The 23,841-nt window shown below is 38.2% G+C and overlaps 1 protein-coding gene across 2 annotated transcripts in view; it reads right to left on the bottom strand.

Moving 5' to 3' along the window:
- Positions 1-23,841, bottom strand: part of GUCY1A2 (guanylate cyclase 1 soluble subunit alpha 2) — a 175,593-nt gene that overhangs the window by 46,487 nt on the left and 105,265 nt on the right. The window contains exons 6-7 of one of the 2 annotated variants that reach the window (XM_074916225.1): positions 18,248-18,402; positions 16,341-16,393 (exon numbers count right to left, since the gene is read on the bottom strand). In XM_074916225.1, the coding sequence (XP_074772326.1) occupies positions 16,341-16,393; positions 18,248-18,402 (208 nt within the window). The remainder of the gene's footprint in view (positions 1-16,340; positions 16,394-18,247; positions 18,403-23,841) is intronic. The other variant, XM_074916234.1, reaches the window with a different exon arrangement.

Below are 23,841 nucleotides of genomic sequence, written 5' to 3'. Positions count from 1 at the left end.
AAACGAATTCATTAGCAAATTGGCATACAATGGGTTCTTAAATATTTTTCATAGGAACAGAACCAGTTCTGCTTAGTCTGGAGACATCTGGAAACCCTCCCCAAAAATTATTTCTAAAACTAACAGTTTTGATAATGTGCCATTTCGGTGAAGGTCACAAGTGGTGCTTCTGACGTCACCTCAGTCCAGTCCAATAGAGTTTAGAACAGAAGACACCACTGAAGCACATGATTTGGCTGACCGCATTTCCACTCAGTTAGCCCTGTGCTGACACCAACAGCTGACAGCACACTGCAGCAAATCTGGATTACACAGAGAACAGTGTTTGAAACTTTTTAATGAACTCTCACTGACTAAAAGGCTGCCTGAAAAAGGATTTGAGTCAAAGGCAAGGTAGGACAGCAGAGGGCCATGCAAGCTGGTGATGAGCAGTATGCTGTGGGATGGTTAGGATGACTGAGTTTAAGGAGAACAGCTATTGGGAAGGGAAGAGGGTGCTGTAGCAGTTAAGGGTGTGATACAGATAAAACAAAGGCCTCTTTCAGGGCATTCGTGGGAAGGATGACAATGCCTGTTTATCCATATTAATCCATAGGGATTTTAATGCTGTAACTACCAAATCCTGAAGACTATAACCAATATGCCTGGGCATAATCCCATGGGGTAAATGGGAATCTTGCATGTAGAAAACACCTTAAAATTCCAACACAAGACAAAACAAAGGAATGGAAGAGGAGGAGTGTGGAGAGGGGGGACCAGTTAAGTTTTGATAGTCTAAGCCCATAGTGATACATGCCAGCAACGGACAAAGATACGTATCCGGTTTTCATGCACCAGTAAGAATTCCAGACGTGTCACAGCAAATGTGGAAAAAACTGTAATTCCAGTAACAGCATTGGGCTATAAAGATATCACCTTCTGTTAGCCCAAACTAATGAGAGAACAGAAATCACATTCTCTTTTTGGAACCTTGTCCCACTAAACTGGAAATATAGTCAGGAAATAGCTGCATCAGGATATGAGGGCATTATTGATAACATTCTCATTACTGTGCAAGACACATCAGGAGATGGACTTAGAAATGTTTGCAAACAGCATGAATTAAAATTAGTTCTTTATCTAGATGGCAAAATAAACTATATTCACATCTCACACTCACATTCATGCATAACCCCCATGTCCTGTTGAAGGAACCACAATTACAGTTGAAGATTTGCTCTTTACTAGTGTTCTTGGAAAGGAAGCCACAGAAAATCTGGTATTACAGCCCTCTCTTACAGTAATTTCCAAAATTGCAGTGCTTTCTACAGTCTGTAAACCCGCTGTTTGGTTCTTATGCACACAGATTTGCTCTTTAGAGGTGCAGAATCACCTCTACCAAGTTTTTTTAATTAGCTTTTTCTCCTTTTCCATTTTTGGGAAGGAGGAGGGGAGGGTCTAAAGAAGAAATTTTAGGAGGCTACCAAAGTTTCATATGACTTTCCTGTTTTCACAAGACCAAACTAAAAGTAGTCATCAGTTGCAATTTGGTCATAGCTCCAAACAGAGGCATTTATGAAGTAATTTGGAGGGGTTCAGATGTCCACTAAACATAGACGAGGTTCTAAAACATGCATCTATTTCTCACTTTCTACTTTCACAAAAAAACCCACTTTTGATTCTTCTTGCAAAACATTGTTTAGAGCTTAAATTTTATTTTAATATTAGTGTTATGTGGGCTGTGCAATGATGATGCTTGTTAAGGTTAGCAAGAAAAACATGCAATTTTGTATAATTTGCAGTTTATAAGCATCTTTTCTGTGAAACAACACTGAGGTCCTTCACAATATGAAATGAGAAAATTATGACAGGCTCAAGAACAAACATTGTGCTATTCTGGGCTTAATGGTACTCATTCACCTGGAGTGTAGGACATCCACTTTTGTCTAATGTGAGCTACGGAGACTAAGCTTGGTTTTATACATTCCACTTAACCACTGGCTGCTCTTAATGCCTTTTTCTTTCCATAAATGCCATCCTAAACCACAGAACTTTTTGTTCTATTAAAAGATGATTAAAATTAATGCATTTCACACAATGTCTTGGTTTAAAAGAAACTGTGCTTCATATGCACAAAACATTTCACCAAAACCAAAGAAAATAAGAAATCTCAGATCGCTCTACTTTAAAGATCTGTCAAAAACATCAAAAAGCATGGTAACTTACACTTCTAAGTCAAGGCAAGTTAAGCCCTATACTACCACTGTCCAGGATGCAATGGTCAGCCTCACTGAAAACTACATCAAAAACTCTGCACTGTTATAGATTGCAGTTTGTAGAGTGTGGCTCTGTAAATTTGTGTAGACATAAATGGAGAGATAGTTCCGCTATGAGAATAACCTCTCTCCATTCTGCAAGAGATACATTTGCAAACAATCATTCTGATTCTGAATGACTGTTCATTTCCTTCTAGTCATGAACAATCAGACCAAAAAACTTACTTGCTGTGTTCTCTGGGAAACAGATCTTTGCAAAATTAACCTCATCTCCTGTAAACAATAGTCTTCGTGCGTGAATAAGAGTGGGCTTCATTATTTAGCTATTTGCCATTCATTCTCATGCATTAAAAGTTTTTCTTCTGTCCAGGGAGCAAAAATGTCACATAATTTAGGTAACCAATACACACAATGCAACAAATGGCAAAAATCAAGGAAGAGCTCATGAAAAACAAAAAGGATAAAAATTCTTTGGCAAATGCTCAGAAATAATGAAAGCCATGAGAACAGAAGGATGTTATAGTCTCCTCGATATGTTTGTAACTAGCAATCTCACAAGCTCCCTATGAGTCCATTGGGGAGGAAATGGCAGTATATAAGCAACTGTAAAATGCTGTAGGGTAACTAGACTGAAATAGATACCATGACCTCAGTCACAGTAGACAGAATTTTTGCACTGTTTTGTTGGTTTTGTTATCTGAGCTAACCTAGCTATTAAATGCGCCATTCCTTCAGAAAAAGAAGTTGACATTTATCTGCAGAGGTCTGTGACTAGGAACCCGCAGTAAATTAGATAAGAACATAAGAACAACTGTACTGTATCAGACCAAAAGACCATCTAGTCCAGTACTGTGGCCCTGAAAGCAAATGTAACGCTTGAACACAGTGCCCAGTATGCGAGGGATGGTACTCTGAGACAAATGGGGCTACATGAAGGTTTCATTGAAGCCTGGGAAAATTTTGTTCTGATTATGGTAGAGGAAAGGTTTCAGAGAGTGCCAAACAGAATGTAATAATCCTTTGTTCTCACCAAAAGTTTAAGAAAAGTAACTGTAAATTCGAATATCGAATAGCTTCCTAAGAGATGTGAGGTTTTTGAGGTAAACACATACAGAAATAAAAAACCCTAAGTTTGAACTACTCATCATCTTATTTTAATTTTCACCTTTGAGAAAGTTCTTATTCACACAGAGCCCAGTAAAATGGAAACTGATAATGTGGAGTTAGAAATAATAGAACTGCCTTCATCCCACTACAAAATTTCAGGGACTACAATACCTTGTCCATGTTAAAATTAGCATGTGTTGAAATTAATTAGTGTTTAAGAGTTTATATAGGAAAAGGGAAGACTCAAACATTAATTTGGGAGACATTTTCATGTTATCTTAGTGCATATAAGCTAAGAATTTAAAATTACATCCTTCAAAAATATCCATCAATGTATTTACAGAAACTCTTCGGGACTTCTCAGACTTCCACAGCAGTTAAAGTTGAAATTGTGATTATCGCACTATCTAAAATCTCATTCCCTTGAACACTTCTGTTATTGATTCTTCTTTCAAAAAAGTAGCTCCACTAACATACTTTGAACTTAACTTTTTAAATAATGATCTTTTAATCATGAAACATGTGAAGTATTGAAAAAAGCCCCAAAAATTACACGTTCAATGATCATTCTTACCTTTAGCCATAACAGCAGTTCGTAATACAATTGTGTGTGGGATGTGTACTTGGCTATTAAGTAATTTTCTAAGGTGAATAGCTGTTAGTATTCATTTCAGTAAGTCCAGACAGATATAGTTTTCTAAAGAGTCAAAAATAGACTAATTTAGCTCTTGTGAGTATCAGCTAAATGTATAGAAATTTGAAGGTCTGCAGTAATTTGGTAGGTGCAAGTCCTTCACTTTGTAATTAAACAAAACTAAGGTAGATCCAGTTCTTATATAATACAGATTGCTTACATGCATTAATAGTTGAAGAAACACCTGCTATTTAAATATTTCTTTTTAAAAACATACTTAATACTTCAGGAAGCCAAGTGTCATAAACAAAAGCTCTCACAGATTGGATTAGACCTTCAGAACCCTCCCTTCTTTAGAAAAATCATTCCATGAAAGTAAAATATATAAAAAGAGAAATCCAGAGAGCTGATGAGCTGATTTTAATGCCTCAGAGACATTCCACATGCTTTTGGTTTTACATGATGGTTGTGGCACTTTGAGCAAATTCTTGAAGACAGACTTGTAATATAGAGAAGAACACCGCTCAGTCTTTATATATATATATATATATATATACACACACACACATACACACACACACACACATCCCTTCCAGTCTCTATAAATTGATAGTCATAAATGAGTTTTACCCAAGAAAATCAAAGGCTGAACAAAGGTAGCCGAATGCAAAAGATTTTCTACTCAACTCAAAGGATCTGAACTCATCTCCCAAACCACTTAGATGTACAAATGCATAGTCAGCTAATCAAGTTTGAAAGGTTTCCACTATCTAGAAACCCTGGACTGTTTTTCACTAAAGTAATAGGAATTTTTGTCAAACAGACATCTGAATAATGAAGATGTTTTCTAAGTTCGAGCAACCCGTGTGTCATGAGATGATGACCTTTTCACAATATTGGAAAGAAAGTGCAATAGCCAGTTACTGAAGATGGCCTATACAATCAGCACTGTAAACTGGAAAAGATAAAAATACAAACACAAGATGCAAACAGAAATCACAAATAAATGAAAGACCAAACTCCTATAACCAGATACCATAAAACTAACTTTTTTTAATAGACTACTTACTTTAAAGTTTGGAGTAGTGATTTTAATTGTTGTACTTGAGATGCCCCACAGATGCCCGATTTTCACACCACAAAGCTCAATTATTTTCTGACAATCAGGCCACCTTCAGGTCACAGCATTTTTTTCAGAAAAACACAGAAACACTTTCTGGAATAACAGGATAATAGTTGTGTCATTTCATATTATGTATTTGTCATTGTCACTGTCATAGATTAGTCAAAAATCAAAAAAGGCTTCTTTAAGGTAAGGTAACAGCCTGCTTCTTTTAAGTAAATCACATTGATGTTCCCAACAGAAATGGTAACTAATTCTGCAAAGTGTTCTTTGTGGCTACAGAGAGATTCCTAAAGGACCACCCTGCAGCAATAACCGTAGTAATAACAGTAACAACAGCAGTTAGTTCCTTTCCCAAAGAACTTTCGATCTGAATGGAAGTTAAAAAATTCCCTATTTTTAGGACTCTTTCTTCTAGTGAAGATTTCCATTACTTTTTTTCATCCATTTTCAAAATGTAGCACAAATGGACCTACTACAAAGTAAGCTATTACAGAAAGAAAAACGGGAATTTTACAGAAAGATGACAGAAAAGATACGTTTTTAAAAAGGCACATAGGGATTTAATTACTCACTTTCATTAAAATTAATGTAATAGGTGTCACTACTTCCAGGGACAACTGAATATTTGCTCTTTGGTAAAGGACATGTTATGTCTTCCAGATGAATATCAAATTTTAATAATATATCATCACATTACCTGGGACAGAGTAACCAAAGAGGCCATTACAGGCTAGAATGTGTATGGCTGGGGAGAAGCCTTGCTGGCTGGGGGTCCTGGTGGACAACAAGCTGCACAAGGGTCAGCACCATGCTGCTGCAGCAACAAAGGCAAATTGGATCCTTGGCTGCATCTGCAGGGGCATCACTAGCAGAGATAGAGACATGATCGTCCCACTCAGAGTAGTGCTTTTGGGGCCACACCTGGAGTACTGTGTCCAGTGCTGGCCCTCACTATTCAGAAAAGATGTGGAGAAACTGGGGAGTGTCCAAAGGAAAGCCATGAAAATGAACAAAGGACTGAAAAACCTGCCCTATGAGGAAAGGCTGAAGGAGGTAGGTCTTTTCTCACTGGAGAAGAAAAGACTTGGTGGGATCTCATCACAGTATTTCAGTACTTAAAGGGCAGCTACAAAGAGGACAGAGGCTCTCTCTCCATAAGGAGCCACATGAAGAGGACAAGGGGCAACGGTTATAACTTGCAGAAGGAGAGGCTTCATCTTGACATAAGAAAGAAATTTTTTACGTTGAGAACAATCAATCCCTAGAACAACCTCCCCAAGGATGTGGTGGAGTCCCCATTGCTGGAAGCTCAAGATGTGATGGACAGGGTGCTAGATAATCTCATCTAGGCTTCTTATCCCACAAAAACTTGGGCCAGATGATCTTTTGAGGTCCCTTCCAACCTGGGCTGTTCTATGACATTTCTATTCAATGACTTTTGATAAGCTTTTTTTTAATCAGTTTTTGATAATTTTATATATTAAGATAATGGTAAAGGCTTTAACCATTATTACAATATTTAGTTATATGTCAAGAATTATCTTGCTCACTCTAGGAAAACTATATCCCAGTAAGAAATTATCCAGGACCTTGTGTTTTCTGGTGTAGATATTTTGCAGGAAGGAAAAAAAGGGACCTCGGAAAAACATCACTTCCCATCTTCCTCCTCAGAGTTGACTTTTTTCCTGTAACAAAGCTTCAAAGCTAGACAAAAATTGGGTCTTTCTTCAGGATAATTATCACTTGGGACCCTCCAATTTCTGCCAGGTGGGAGAAATCCCAGTATAACCTAATCCACTTTTGTTTATACCTCTTTTTCTTTTTATTGACCTAATCAAATAAGTCACATACTAGGAAGAAACCAAAGAGCCCTTTAATTACCTGAACATCCTTAGATTATTTGTGCCTTGTTTTCCCTTCTTCTCCATTCAAAACTGATGTCTTTGCCTCTGTTCTCCTCTCTTTTTAAAATATTCAAGCAAAACCAAACCCCAAATACAAGATATACCAAAATGTGGAGATAATTGTTTCTTTTAAAAAAAAGTTCAGGTTATTCAGTATGAAGTCTCTGAAGATGATTATTTACACTGAATGACTTTTAGCCTAGTTTAAATTTAAAGGAAGATATCTAAACAGAATAGTCTGTTGCAAGTTCCTCTGAAGTACTGACATTTTTTCCAACTCTATGTCTCATATGAAAGGAAGCTGAAATACCATTAAACACTTAGTTTATGGATTTATTTATGACAGGAAATGCATTCTTCCTTAGGGTACTAAACTATTCTGAAACAGTTGAACAATGTTGCTGAACTTGTCAGCTTCAAACAGAAGGCCAAGTATAATCCTTCAGCATCCACCCACCCATTTGAACTATTCACTCAAATATAGCAGAGTGTAATGACTCACTGTTTAGCACAGAATAATGACAACAGTTATGTGATAGTTTTTTAACTGGTGCTTAAAACTGCAGACTTTGACTTTTCACTTTTCTTCTCAGAAGTGTATGTGTTGGAGAGAATGGGGGACAAAAAGAGAATTTCCATTAACAAATATACCTTATTCTTCTTAATCCTACAGAGGAGATACTGGCAGCTGCTTCTAAAAATCCCATTAACTGTGGATGGCAGAGTATGGAGCCAGATCTGCATAAAGGTTAGCGTATCTACAGGATTACCCAGTGGGGCTGAGAAAGACACTGTTGTCCCTGAGACAACCCACAGGCAGCTCTTCTGGGATTCTGTGAAAGGCTCTGCTTGCAATGCAGTGTCAGAAAAGACAAGAAGCACTGAGGTGCTCTTCCTTGCAACACGGAAAAGCTTTATGTCAAGGGGAATCTTTCCTGCAGTGAGCATAATCCTCCCAGCAAAATTATATTAAAGGGACAAGATAAATTATAGGTCATGGAGAGGGGAGCTATGCCCTTTAGATGTGTAACGGAAGTTTACGCGCTATGAAAAAGTGCATGCAGTCCAGCTCCATTTTAGTGGTTTTTGTTTCCTTACCCAAACTATTCGTGTAGTAGAAGACAAAGGAGAAGGAAGAAGAAGGAGATGGAAAGAGTCCCTTTCTTGAATCCTTTCCTCCAGCCTGCATCAGGATGAAAGCAGAGGGAGCTATGTCACTGTCACCTAGCGCATGAGTGTCCGAGTTGCATTATCCAGGAGGATGTATTACTTCTACACTCTGGAGGGCTCCTGGATGTGTAACATCATCTCCTTCTAGGGGAGAGTCAGATTTTCCATATTCACTGCCAAAATCTACAGTTTATGGCACATTATGGTCCCAGATAAAGTAAAGCATTTGGACTAGGGGACTTCACTGTTTGGACCCTTGGAATAGAGACAGAAAATGAAGGGATGTCAGCAATGTAATGGTGGTTCTGAAACAAAAATATTGCCCGGTTTAGAAAAGACAATGTACATAATTGAGATGACATTAATAAATATCACTAGCACTGGACAGAAGAAGCTTCCTTCATTTTAAAGCAGGCAGAACAAAAGCAGGTGCAGACAGCTGTGTCGCTGAAGGGAGAGGCAGATGCTGTAGCAGTGCAGCACAGGGCAGCAGCTGCTTGACAGCATCTCAACAGCTGGAAACACAGACACTCAGGTAGCAACCACCTCTACAGCTGCAAAGGGCAAACCAATTTCCCTCTAGGTCCCACTCAGAGGCCTCTGGGATCACCTGTGCCTATTAACTCAGTGAGGTGGCAATTCAAGCCTAGCAGCATTTTCTGTTCATTCTTACGTGGCTGAACTCCATAAAAGCCAATAAAGCACTATTTTAATGCAAAATATGTGCTTGTTTCTCAGAGTATTACTGCTTATCTTCTGTAAGTCCTTGTAGGTTTGTGTATTATCTCATATCACTACTTCTGAATTTCTGTGTAATGTTTTCCATCTCTTCTCCATCTCAGGAGATAAGAAAAATAGGCTTGTAGATGATAGTGGAAACCTGACTTAATTTTTATATGACAGGGAGACACAATAAAGGAAGAAGATAACAGATACATAGTACTTAGACAAAATAAGAGTTCAGCACTGAGCCACCCTGGATTCTCTAGCCCAACTCTTTAAATATTCATGGATAATTTAAAATTATATGGGTTTATCTATTTTTTTATAAATATATAACATCACAATACTCATGGCCACTCTCACTTTCTAAGGATTTTTCTCCATTATCTCCTTTGTAAACATTTAACAATGTCAACCTCCTAAAACTCCTGTGTACACCACAGATTTAATTATTTATTCACCTGGTGGGTTGTGTTGCTGCTGTTCTTATTATTGCTTTCTTTTTGCCTGATTAAAGACTCAATGACAATAACAAAGCTTCAACCAAAATTTCAGCTTCAGAATGGAAGTTTTCCACTGACTGGAACAGTCAAAAGCAGAATGTGAAATTCTGGCAGCTGCACAATGTGCCCCAACCCAAGCCCAGTAACAAATCAGTATCACAGGATACCTTTTATCCTAGATAACCAAGAATGCACTTTTTCATAAAGGACACAACTTCAATGCTTTATTCTGTTTAAAGTCTGGAGCAAGTTTTTCTCTTATCAGAAATTTACCAAAACCTGGTAAATTTGCCTGATCAGAATGTGGCAAGCATTTTCTATGGTAGTTTTTGGTTTTGATCATTCAGTGTTCTCAGTCAAAAAGTGTTTTCCATGGAAAATTCCCAACTAGCTCTACTACTAGCCAGCCATCTGGAATATTACTTGGAGGCGTTTGTGTCTAGAACGACTGCTGAACCGTGAGAATCAAACCAGTGAGAGATGTCACACTGTGACCTTAGACCTAACCCCACAATCCAGCTGCACATCCTGTGGCCACAAATCCCATGTAGGAATCTAAATCTTGAAACTCTTGCTGGTTTTCCTTGTGTATGTACTTATACCACCTGGAGAAGGAAATGGAAGTATCTATCTGCTCACTGTGAGGCACTAGGACAAAGTTACAAGCTAGGTGCAGCCATCATAGTAAGGTTTTGACTGCCTTTGGATATATGTCTGAATTACAGAGGTATTTCTACAGTCAGCCCAGTCTAAATACTGTGAGTCACAAATTGCTGTGAACATATAGTCACTGTGAACTAATAATGGAAAAGTCCACAAGGTGCCCTGGGTAACAGCCCTGGTTTCTACAAGTATGCTTTATTTTTGCCATAAAGACAAGTATAGATAGAAAGGCACTTGTGTTTCTTACTTGCAGGACATTAATGTCAGAGAAAGAATGGCATGAGAGGAAAATGGCCAGATCCAAAGACAAAACCTCTTCTCAGTGATCTTCACATTATTAATTAGTGTTCTGCTCATTTTTCAGGTCTTTTCCTCCCAGCAATCAGAAAAATATCTTCATAACCTTCTGATAAATTGAGCTTACACTGGGTTGCCAATCTGGATACCATGCCTTCGTCCTGCAATTGCAGGCACAGAAGACTGACCCTTACGTTGTGCAGGATGAAGACCTGGTAGCTTTGAAAATCTACCTTTATCATCTACTGCAGACTTTACGTAGGTACCTGATTAAAACAACAAATGCATGTCACCTGAACAAACAACCAAACCTTTGGGAAACTTCCTTCTTCAGCAGAATAAATATCAATCTAATTTTTCAGACCAGCCTCTTCCACAAAGCTGCTGCTGTACACCCACTAGTCCTATTAAGCCCCTCTTACCCTTATTATTGCAAAACATATGCAGTAACACTGTCATACAGTGGGTGTAACATATAATTGGATATGCCAAAGTCCCTTCAAAAGAACAGAAGTTACAAATAATGGGTGTGGGGTTTTTTTTATAGCAATTGGTAATTGCTTTAAGACAAAAGGAAGCACTTGAGTGAAAATGACTGGAGGACTGAGGAAAGTGGATTTTCACTTAGGGTAGCCTAACAAAACTTGTAATTTCCCAGATGCCTAGGGAGATGTGCTTCAATACAGATCAGCTCCTCTCATTTTGCATTTCCAAAGCAAATGGGCCAAACTAAGGTATGGTATCATGAACTCTCAATTCCAGGGAACCATCACCAGGGCTGACTTTGGCTCAGTATGTCCCAGGCATGCTCTCAAGAAAAAGTACAAAGCTTCCCCCTGAGACATGCAGCTCTGAATGATCCCCAGAAGAGCTGTGCTGCCCTTATGTTGGTAAGCCTGTGACACAACTCTTGTACTGGCTTGTTGGTCATTTTTAGTAAAAAAAAGTGTCTTACTGCAAGTGTTTCTTTTGTGGAACTGTTTCTGGTTTTTTTCTTTTAACACAAGGGAATGTCTAATTTGAAGTTACGCAGCCTGAAATAGGATATTATATACCTTCGAGAGTCTGATGTAGACATTAGGTACAAGGCAAAGTTGCTAGGAGACCACAGATGGAGCAAGGAGCACTGCAGTAACGCAGCAGCTTTTCACACAGGGCTGGTGAGAATGCCTGCATCAGCACTCAGCCTTTCACAATTTAAAACAAAACAGACCTTTTACTGCTGACGTAAAGGTGTACATTTGGTGAGGACCACTGAATTGTTATAAAACAGCATGCCACAATCTGAATTAAAAGCAAGGCAAGAAATACTGAAAAGGATTATAACAGGCAGTACTCACTAATCTACTCTCTCTCACTGTATGTTTGGGAATGGCCCCTTCATTTAGAAACTAAAAAAACCCCATATATTCAAGCAAATGCTAGCACTTTCAACCTACTTGTATTCCAGACCCAAGTGCCATATTACCGTAAGGCAAAAGGGAATACTTAATGAGCCAGCAGAAGATGCTATGTACACTAAAATTCATTGCCTATTCCATGTTATTTAGAAAAGTGTGTCACACTCTCTGTGGACATAAGCCATTACAATCCACAGAGTCCTTTTGTCTCTTCTGTATCCTTACTCATGAGGTAGAGTTCATGCTTATTAAAATTCATCACTTGGCAAGCAGAGATGAGACGTTTACCAAACTCAGGCTTTCACTGTTCCATTCATCATGACCACAGGTATTTAAGTAGACAACACAAACCAAAACTAATGCAGCTGCATGGCTGTAAAGTCGTACAGCTTAGTCATGCTGCAGAAATGATTCTACTTGTAAAACACTATTTGTCACCTATATATGGGAAGTTGAAGTATAGAAAGTCTTTATAACATCTAAAATTCAAATGGAAAGGCTGTGATCGAACAAAGATTTGAACCTGTGTTTCGTCCAGCTCCTTCCAGTGGGGTTGTCCACCCTTCTGAGAGCTCATTAGCCTGTTCACCCTTGAGGCAGGGCCTATCTGACAAATATTCATTCAAATATTTCATTGTAAGTAGACACTGAAAGCATATCAGATGAATACAGACTAAAACAAGTTTACTCTCTCCATTTAAAGAGAAAGCTACAGTAAGAAGTTTAGATGTAGGTGTTCACAATGTCAGTGTTTGAAATTAGATGAGGTTAATACCACCCTTCACATGAAATGGTCCCTCTGCTATGCTGTTCTTTCTCTAGCTGATAGATGAAGATCAGCTCTTCTGTTGATAGTGCTAATACTAGACTACACTGAGTGCAGTTTATAAATCAAATAATAAAATAGGTTTGGCAATAAACATCTGAAAGTTAGAGTGATACATTTGCAGCTTCTATCTTGATAATAAACAACTGAGCCGAGCACCAGACTATGAGCCTTGTAAATACAAGGTCCCATCTACCTCACCTGAAAATAAATTAATTGAATTGAAGCCAGTATCAGCTAGACATTTTCTGCACTGCTCTATTTAGATTATTTCATGAACAGTCATTAGCAGGCGAGCAAAAAGAAAGGTGAGGCTAAGTATTTGCTTCAGTTTGTGATTACAGTATTCACAGGCCTAATTCTCATTTATTGTAACATAATAATTTGACAGGTACATGACATTTTTCTGCTGCAGAGGAACATATTTTAAAACATTTTGAATTACTGTGCTAGGGCCCAATCCTTAGGTTTTAGACAGGACCACCTGTACAAAACAAATCTACATAATTGTAGTTCATTTCAGCAGCTTCATGTAAATCATTTACTTTTTCATCTGTGTGTTCCCCGTTCTGTAACTCTCCACAACCCTATCAGGACCACCTTCATACACTATAAATAAGCAGACAATCTTAGAGAATAACCTCTTGGGAAATCTCATTAGTCAAAACTAGGTATGTTCTGCCAGAGCAGCCCTTCTAACAATAAACCAAAAAGGAAGCCTTTCTGTTTCTTTGGGATATACACTGCACATTAATTAATTAGGCAAGATTTAAAGCATGATAAAAAGCAATGCCACCAATAATATCCTATGGGTTTTAACACATCAAATGAGATCTGCATTGTGACCTTTATCTCTAAAGGACAATGCTCTGAATAATTTTTACAGCATTAACTCTAGCTATTAAAATTATTGTACTTCCACTTTATCTAGAAAAAAAAGTAGTAAAATATAAAGCATATCATAAATTCAAGTAACACTTAAGTGCAGAAGGCAATTTTAAGTCAAAATTTTCAAACTACAAGTGTAGGACACTAGATATAATTAGTTGTACAGAACTTAAATTAAGCAAGTGCTTCTGGACTAAAAAGTGTTTTGCCAAAAGGATGTAAATGTATATACAATTCTACATGCAGTGTCTGAGACAAAAGTTCTTCTTTTGTATTAAGGCCTTAGCTCATGCTAAAGGAATGGGATTTTGCCTCAAACAGAACACAGTTTAAAAAAAATAATCATACAGGGACCTGAAGCCTTCTCCATCACTCACAAGAGAATGAGCAGCTCATTTTCTGCTACAAATACTTCTTTCAAAAAGAGCAGACTGTGTTACAACACTGATGATAGGATTTGTGGAGGCTGCTATAATATAGCTCGCTCCCTCTTTCTGCACAACATTTTTTCATTACCCTGCAAATCCAAGGCTATTCATGCAGGGAGCTATTCATAAGGAGTGCAGGCTCAGGGTCTCCATTCTGCTTATGCATTTCTGCTGCCTTTGGCTCTGCTGGAAGTGTCAGACGCCTGAGTACATGTCAGCTGCACACCATGAAGCTCTCATCAGCACACTATGAGCCCCAACTCAGGGGGTGGGAGCAATATCTGGATATAATCCAGACCTGTTGCACGCACCTTGTCACCATCCTGAGGTCCATCACTACTTACTGGCCACACAAGCATTGCTCTAAGGGGCAGATGTTTTCATGAAGTGTACATGGCTGTACAAAGTATTTCTGTGATCACTACAATGCGTATTTTCAAACAATAACTGTGTACTCAGATAAACTTCATTGGATTGTCTGCTAATGCACTTTATAGGTGAAAATCTGATCCTAAATTCCTATTTATGATATGGTATTTTTTCATTTGTTCATTTACTTTTTCTTCCTAACTTTGAGACTCTTAAGTGTCATTTAATAAGATATTCACCACTATCGCAGGGATGAACATTTCAAGAGCTACAAAAAGTAAATATTTGCATTCTGCTGAATTCAGTCCTGAAATGACAACCAAATAAATCCATCTTCCATAAAACATAATCATAGACATATCTAATTGAGTAATCAACAAATAAAAATCACTACATTTCATAACTGCAGTGAGGTTTCCCTAGAGCTGAAATCTCTGCTATCAGCACAACCCTAAGAGATCCATAATTTTTTCAAAATTTTTTGAAAAGTCTTTTTTGAAAAGTCTTTTTCAAAATAGCTACTGGGCTATCCTGAAGGATAAAGTTGGAATTTAGTCACAGCAGCTCATGAAAGCTGTTAAAGATACCAAACATTGGCCATGAGGAAAACTGCCCTCTGATTGCAAGTTCTTTTCAAATATCCAAATACTGACACAGGTTTTCCAACACAACAAAAGCTGCATCAGCATTCTGTATTCAACGCACTTGGCAAGGACTCAGAAAAATGCGACTCATGCTCGTTAACATGAATCACAGGTAACAATTAAGGTCAGAATACTGCACTTGTTTTGCTTTCCGTATCAACAGGACCAGCTCAAAGTACCACATTATAGTACAATTTAATTCACTGTTTAGAAGTCAAGCCACTTACAAACATATTATAGCCTACATTGTGTACTTTGTATCTAATGTTAATGAATATTTAAATATTTTAATGGCAATGCTTAACTTTAAAATGTGTCACACAGTAAATCTATGACTGCTTCTGAGCTGAGTCCATAGTAACTGTTACACATACCTAGGTGTGCCTTAAACTTCAGGTAGATTACAGAACAAAGTCGAACCCCTGACTCCACACAGGGAAACCTGTAAGTTAAATCATGTAACTAAGACTGTCCAAACACTTGAACACTGGCAGGCTTGGGACCATGACCACTTCCCTGGGAGCTTGTTTCAGTGCTTGATGACTTCTTCCTAACATCCAACCTGAACCTCCCCTGACACAGCTTTAAGACTTATTATGCACATGGAGTATTTGTTAACAGGAATCTGTGGCACGAAAGGCACCTTCATGGTTTTTTAAGTGAAAAACTGACTGCTAATATAAGAATCACTCTAGCCAATTCAACATTGGCGGGAAGGTGAAGTCATACCAATTTAATTTAGAAATAATGCATATGTTTTTAACTGTGACGATCATTGACGTAATCACTAAGAAAAAAATGTGTTCTTTGCCATTTGTAGGAGGACTCATCTGACAGAGTGAAGAAGCTTATAGTGTAGACATCCACATTTAGACTAAGTCCATAGACTTCCCTTCCAGACAACTGAGAAAATACACATTTTTAGGGCGTGACTCATCTCATCCTAGAGTAGACGCCTAAACTGGGACAAATTAAAGTAGCCGTCTCCAAAAGTCCTTATTTCAACAGTTTTACAGAGTAGACATCCAAGCAAGAGGAACCCTAACCTTAATATATTTAAAATCAAATCAAGATGCCTCTATGAAAGAAAAGCTTTTGTAAACACTATTTACCAGGTTAGTTACAAAGGTAACAACATTTTACGATATCACCATCCCTCCTGCTCTGAAATGTATGTCCCCTAAAACTGAAGACAGGACAACTAACATCCATTGAAGATCTTCTCAGTACCTCTACTTTCAGTTTAGGTATGAACTGACTTTTTTCTTCTGAATTCTAAAGGAGGCTTATTAGCACGTCTTGAAAATATTTGGTTATTCATAGTATTTTACTCCATGCAAGCATTTTTATTCTGCATTGTCTTCATAGTCTTATAGGTTTTCTTATGCAGCCACTGAAATCATGAGGAATTTTCTGAAAAATAGTGAGTGGAAATGAAAACAGCCACAAACTACGACTCCCAGAGTAAAACATACACCTTCAAAATTTCTCTATAACTGCAGTTATCACTCAAAAGAAAATGAAGATGGAGAGGATCTGGAAGACAGCTCTCCCAGCATGTGACAGTGTAGCTAGAATGTATTCAGCTATAGTCAGTGGTAAAATAGAGAAATCATCAAACAATCTAGAAAATCTATTTTAGTAGTATTAAATTAATACCCATTTGAAACAGTTTTATATCAAAAATAAAAACGCTATGTCTTCTGTTATCTTCAGACAACATTTGTCTTTTAGTACTTATTCTAAGTTTGATGACTGTCCACATGAAGCTTTAAAAAAATTTTTCTTCAAGATCCATAGTCCAAGATATTTCTTCTTTTGAATATGTGGACATTTTTGAATAAACAAATAAATTTTTTTTAACATTTTTTTAAAAAAATCATCAGCAGCATAGATATCTAAAAATATTTTATCCAGAACCCAATATATTTTAATTTGAATATCGCATTGCCATATTTCATGGAATTTCTAGCTTTATTTCCTTGCATCAATATTCTCCTTTTTGGGCAGAAAAATTCACTTGGATTAAATCTCTTTTGATTCACCATATACAAAGTGTTCAAGGAATACAGTTCAACATATAACCTACTAACAGAAAGGAGTTGGAACTCAGAAGTATACAATTTTATTGCTCAAGGAGCATCACAGCAACGCATCACAGCAACATCCTTGAATATATTTTTTAAAATTTTATCTCCTTTCTGTCAAACTTTAAACCTTCAAACAGTCCTTCAATGTTTGGGGAATACAAAAAAAAAAAAAAAAAAAAGGCATTTTGGATGCAACCCTCTTTTTTTAACAGACATGAGGAACTGCAGTTTTCAAAGTGCATTTCAACCATGATGTAAATCATCCCATGGGAAGTCTGTCCAGCCCTTGCATTCAACTACATATGGCTTTCATTATGGGCTTTAGACTGTGTTGAATAATTGTTCTACATAATATCCCCCTTTTCTTTGAAAACAAAATGTTTGTATTATGGGAAGAACAATTTAACCCGAAAGAGGAGTGAGTACACATAATGAAAACAATGTGCAATCTGACCCTTGAAAAAGAAGGGCATATATATCTCTCCATGTTTTTTCCTCCCTACTGAATCTCCACCTCCTATCTAGACATTATCAATTCCAAATGCCACCAGCTACAAGGCTGGTATAAGGTCAACGTTAGCAGAACAGCAGTGGAACTCTAAAATGGTACAAAAGGACATGTGTTTTTCCACTTCCTGTTACCTCCTGTACCAATCTAGAAAGAACTGGAGTAGCATGGGAAGGAAGCACACTAACACTGAGAAAGAGCAGGCAGCCTACACATTCTTCTTCTTTACAGGTCAACAGCTATTTAGAAAACATGCGTGTGGCCCCTGAGATCTATGGGTCTCTCTGAGTGCCTCTATGCTAGCGCTGAAGTTCAGATCAGGAGCCTAATTCTGAAGTGAATTTTCCTATTGCCATCACATACTGTGCTTTGGCTTGTAGCATGGGACAGTGCTGTTACATGAATTGTCTTCTTCTCACACTAAAATGAATTGGAAGAAGGGCTCCAGGAGTCCATCTGATGCACTCCAGATGCAAATAGGCATTTGGTGCATACAAAGCAACAGCTAGTCTGTACATTCTACTTGTGCTTACAAAACTAAGGCATAGCTTACATGATTATTGATGGGCACCAATGAAATAAATGTCCATAAACAAGACTGTGACATACTGATGAAATTTTAAATTCTTCCAGAAATAAACAGATTTCAACTGACAGAACACAATGGAATTAATCAGGTCCAGGTACCACTGACTAGTTACAAATAAAGAACAAAGGGGTTACCTTAATAGGGCTCCCATCTGGAGTGAGAACCTCTTCTGAAAGCTCCATCATCTTCAGTGCCATCAAGGCAATGGCTTTAGCATGGCTAAGGCTTTTCTTATGGAGCCCTGCTGCAACACAGTATGCATCACCTATTGTTTCCACCTGCAGCAATCAGACAAATCAAATGTTAAAGTATGATAATGAGAAGAGAACCCTACCATTAGTTACCTGCAATCAAATAGCATTGCTTAAAACATGTGAGCAAAACATCCATAAAATAAGCAATTAGACAACGGAGCATAATTACCTGAGTTTGCAAACAGGTGCAGTCAAAACTTGACATGCAATTGCATAGTGGTTCATCACTATTATAACCAAAGATTATTGCATCTAGAACTGTGTATGCCATCAGCCTAGAGATGACATTATTTTCCCATAGCATTAATATAGAAAACTATTTTCCTAAATGAGAAATTGCTTGCAGCTTTGTTTGACACTATCCTGGCTGAATTTGCTGTTGGGTAAGAATAGTGCTACATGATTATAATTCATTATTATTATTATCTGCTCTGCTAGAAAACTGTATCAGGAAGAGGATTAGAAAAAGCAAAATATTATAATAAAAAACAGTGGAGAGTATAACTTCTCATTAGCAGGCAGCTCTTCCTGGTATAGGGATAATTTACAAATGGATGCTATTGCTGCAGACTTCAGATTGCACCTGCTTCTTATTTTCAAATAAGAACTGTTGCCTCTCTCTACTGTGCAGGCTACCTCACTGAGTATTCCCTGCCTTCAGGCATCAAGTTCAGCAGACTGATCCCCCTGGTCTCTTCAGACAGGTCTTACCTCTCTCTTATCCTTGATTTTCTTTAAAGAAAGCTGTCCTTTGGGAGGAAGCGGGAGCCAAAAAAAAAAACCAAACCAGAAGCCCTCTGGCTCTGGATAAAGGTAGTCTGAGAAACAGTGAAGCCCTCAAGTCCTACAGCTTTATTGATAGGATTGTGTTTCGCAGTCTGCTTGCCCACACATCTGCCACATGCTCTGCACACAGTCTATTAACACATGCCCAAGCAGACTCAGACCTCAAGGATGCATTTGGGTTTTGTTACATAACTAATTTGGCTTTCACCCTGCCCACAGCACTATAGGAATGACAGAAAAGGCTTTGGAAAAGACTAGGGTGAGAGGAAAGCATGCACTGAGCAAGGACTTTTATTCAGGGAATAAATACAGCTGATTGTTCTCTCTGCAGGGATTCTACTAACGTTAGTAGACCTGGACATTCTCAGATTAATTTCTAGTCCTGACAAACAGAATTGGAAATAGTATCTCAAAAAGTAAGCACTACATGTAAATATACCCAGAGCATGAATCTAGAATAGCAGTATGAGCACATATGTCTGACCGTCAAACTTAACAGAAGCTGCTACAAGCCCATTGTGAAGTTTGGCACCTTAGCCATTCCTGCTGATTGTGCAGGAGGATAGATATAAGCAGCTGAGTGTTTCTCACAAGTTGAGAGCTGAGACACCTGTTAAAGCTCCCTTGTCACATTTGGAAGCTCCTAATAGTACTTGTATATAGAAGGAGAATGTAGGATATAGAAGGAACATGTAGGAGCAATCAATACTGCTGCCTGCCTGCCTGTTTCACCCAAGATAATCTCAGGATCTGTCTACAAGCAGAGACTGCCAACTCCCTGCAGTTTAGGAGGTCGTCTTTCCAAAGACAAATGGATGGGAAAGTATATTGCAATGGCTGGTGAAAAATCTAGAAACTTGGGAAGAAAATACATGAGCATAGCGAGAAAAAGTATCAGAAGTCAACACAACACTCTGGATGGCTAAGAAGTAAGTGATAAAAATTCTCTAAATCAGAAGGAAGAATTAGCAGACACCCAAATGACTGCACACTGTCATTCTTAAAAATTGTGGATGAACATAATAGTTTGAATAAAAATAAAGGGGTTACTACAAAAACAGATGAGTCTATGATGTCAAATACAAAAGTTAAATACAAATACTGCTCTTTGTTGAATGATTTAATTTCAGAATGATTTTTCCACTAAAGTTCATTGCATTACACAACTGTAAGCAAGTATAGATCTGCGACCATATACTGAAATGTTCAGGCAAACCTACTTACTTCTTTAGTTTCATCCCCTTTGGAAATTTCCATGGCAGTGTAAACTAATTTAACAGCTAAATTACACTCATTGAATGAGTAGCAATCATCAGAGCTGCATTGTACATATTTGTGTACTACCAGAAAAATGAGACTGATGATGCCTGATGTTAACCTTATTCTGAAAATAAAAATTAATATAATAACACCACTGTAGGATACTCTTTAAAGTGCTTGTCCCTATGAAGTTCCTCTGACAGTAATACTGGAGAACCAAGGGAATGACTAGGACTGTTGAGACTGACCTGGTAGTTGAAACTGGATGTGATGAGTACTGATAAAATTGTCTAATCATTTACCATTCTGTGATCCTGTTTTCAGTCACTACTAAGATTTTCCCCAACTAAGTATTTAAGATGAAATTTCCATGCTGAGTATCTCTATCAAATTTTAGCCTTGGTTCAGTTCAGTCCTCCTTCAAAATCAGATTTGACAAAATTTCCAATTATCTTTTTTTTCCTCAACACCTTTTTAAAAAAATCTCCAGGATTTCTTATAATTCATCTTGTTCATGGTACTTTGATTTGGTCCTCTCATATGGAGTCATAGCATCATGGAATGGTTTGGGTTGGAAGGGACCTTCAAAGATCATCTAGTCCAACTCCCCTGCCACAGACAGGGACATCTTTCACTAGAACAAGTTGTTCAAAGCCCTGTCCAGCCTGGCCTTGAACACTTTCAATGATGAGGCATTCACAACTTCTCTGGGCAGCTTGTTCTGGTGCCTCATCACCTTCATCATAAAAATTGCTTCCTTATATCCAGTCTAAATCTACTCTCAGTTTATAACTGCTGCCCCTTACAGGCCATGGCAAAATGTCTCTCTCCATCTTTCTTACAAGCCACCTTTTCTATATTGAAAGGGCAAGTAAGGTCTTCCTGGAACCTTCTCTTCTCCTAATTTAACAATTCCAACTCCAAGCCCTTCTTCATAGGAGAGACATTCCAGTCTTCCAATCAATTCTGTGGCCCTCCTCTGGACCTGCTCTAACAGATCCATGTCTGTCTTGTACTGGGGGCCCCAGAGCTCAATGCAGTACTCCAGGTGGGATCTCAGAAGCAGAGTCAAGAAGAAGAATCATCTCCCTTGACCTGCTAGACACACTTCTTTTTATGCAGCTGAAATGCTGGGGTTTCAACCCCAAGCCCCAAATTAAAGTTGACATATGGGTGATTCCCACAGCCCTTCACAAAGGGAGGGTGAGTTTACCTTTAAGCTTCCCTCCAGGGTGCGGCCTTGCAGACAGAGCCATTGGGTAAATGAGCCCCCAGTGTCCCACATTAGGTAACCAAAGGTCAGGTGTCCCACTGAGGGATAAAAGCTGGGACCACTTGCAGGCAGGGGCAGTGTCTGTGTGTGAGGTGGATGCACTTTGCAGAGTTCCCTGTTGGGGAAGGACCTCCTGCCTCCCTGGGACTGGGCTCCAGTCAGCTCTGGCCTTTGTAAACACAGGCTGTGTAGAGATTCAGTGTGTGGCTTCCTTGGTCTTATGTATTTGGCTTGTTGTCTCCTGTCCCTTCTCTGGGAAACTGCATTTCACCATTTATTCCATCCATTGTTGGTCGTGCAGTGTCGTTGTTGGGGTCAGTGGGATTGATGTCAATTATGTATAATCTGACTGACTTGTTTGTACCCCCAGTGCTCACACATGTACTGACCCTTTTGTATCAAATACAATTTGGTTATTGGTTCATCTTCATGCTGGCTGTGTTCTTTATGCTAGGCCTAATAATTGGCAAAACAGCAGCCCAGGGTATGGCTGTCTTCCTGGGCTGCAAGCACACATTGCTGGCTCACAACTAATTTTTCATCTCCCAATATCCCCAAGTCCTTCTCGGCAGAGCTGCTCTTAATTCATTCATCCCCCAGTCTGTATTAATATTGAGGATTACCCTAACCCAGGTGAAAGACCTTGCATTTGGCCTTGTTGAACTTCTTAAGGTTGTATGCAGACATAAAAGTAGAAATTGCAATGAGAGTGATACATTGCACTTCAGAATTTCAGGCTGGGCCTGTCAGTGAGTCAGACATGCATGCGGAAGACAGGGATTTATCTTGCCTCAGCTAAGGAGCAAGAATTAGACCAAAAAACCAAAGTACTGCTTATACCTCGCCTCAAACTATCTGCTAGGTAGATCCTGAAATCACTGTGTACACCAGAGAGCAACTTACTCCCTAAATATTCAAGTAAATGTCAATAGCATTAAGAGAAAAGGAAGGTACTACTCAAGGTAGCTAAAAATAGCAGCACTCAGATCTGTTTGATGCTCTTCAAGATGAAGATATACACTAATGAAACTCCAGAGGAAATCTCCACCATGTGATAAACTAACTTCTGAGGTTTTAAGTTTGTAATGTGACTATTAGAGTGCATTATTAGTAGTATATTTGACTTTTATATCCTTCCTAGATACATATGTAGGAGAAGGTATTTTGTTATCACTCTAAGATCAGAATACATCATTCTGCTTCTTTTAAAACACAAATTATATTCTGTTTTGAATTCTGCCATTTTTGCATATGATTGACAGCTTTATCTTTATTAAGATTTGGTACATTTTTGTTCTAGTTTAATAATAATTTCTTACTGCTCTTAGTATTTCTAGCCACTTACTGGCAGCTTGACCTACTCTTACCTGCTTTTCATCCCTTTTTCAATGATTTACAGTCACCATGGCATGCTTTGCTGGAGCCTTCATTAACTGGGAATTAATGTATAGCACCATAGAAGAGAAGTAAGGTTGAACTTAGATTTCAAAATTAGACAAATCTATTAAAAATGTAGAATATCATTTTTATTCTTAACAAAGAAGCCAGGAAACACTGCAGCTACTTACAATGCTATACAAAGGCCTTCTCTAAAGCCTTCTATTACTCCATGTCAAGTCATTGGAAATGTCCAAAAGATTTTCAGTCAGGCCCTCAACAAATCAAAGATTAAGATTCATAATTAATTGAAGTAGTTGTGTGTACTCTACGGTTCAGAAAAAGCTTCTTGATAGATATCCTGAGACTGCTGAATACTGTAGAGTGACAATGCACAAGACTTGCAGCAGACGGCAAACAAAAATATCTTCTACTTTTGGGAAGTAATTTTCTATGTACCCAGCTTCTGTTAGTCCTCAATAGATACCATATGTCTGGTTTAGACATCAACAGTACTTTTTACAGAAGTTGAGCTCTACAGTAGTTTTCTTACTCTTAATTCATACTGATTTTAGGTGGAATATGACTTGCAGATGAATCTGGTAGCCTAGCAAACAAAACGAAATTTTTCCAATTCTAATGTGTCCAGAGAACAGAGATTAATAAACTGTCCCCTGGGCAGCTTCAACAGGTCCCTTCTAGCTATGAGTAGCTAAACTTTGTGTTAACTGAGAAACTGGAAGTTGTAGCTGAATGATGTTCCCTGG

The sequence above is a fragment of the Athene noctua genome, chromosome 1 (assembly GCF_965140245.1).
Source record: "Athene noctua chromosome 1, bAthNoc1.hap1.1, whole genome shotgun sequence".
Lineage (NCBI taxonomy): Eukaryota > Metazoa > Chordata > Aves > Strigiformes > Strigidae > Athene > Athene noctua.
The sequence above is the reverse complement of the archived record's forward strand: the minus strand, read 5'-3'. Positions and strand labels throughout refer to the sequence as shown.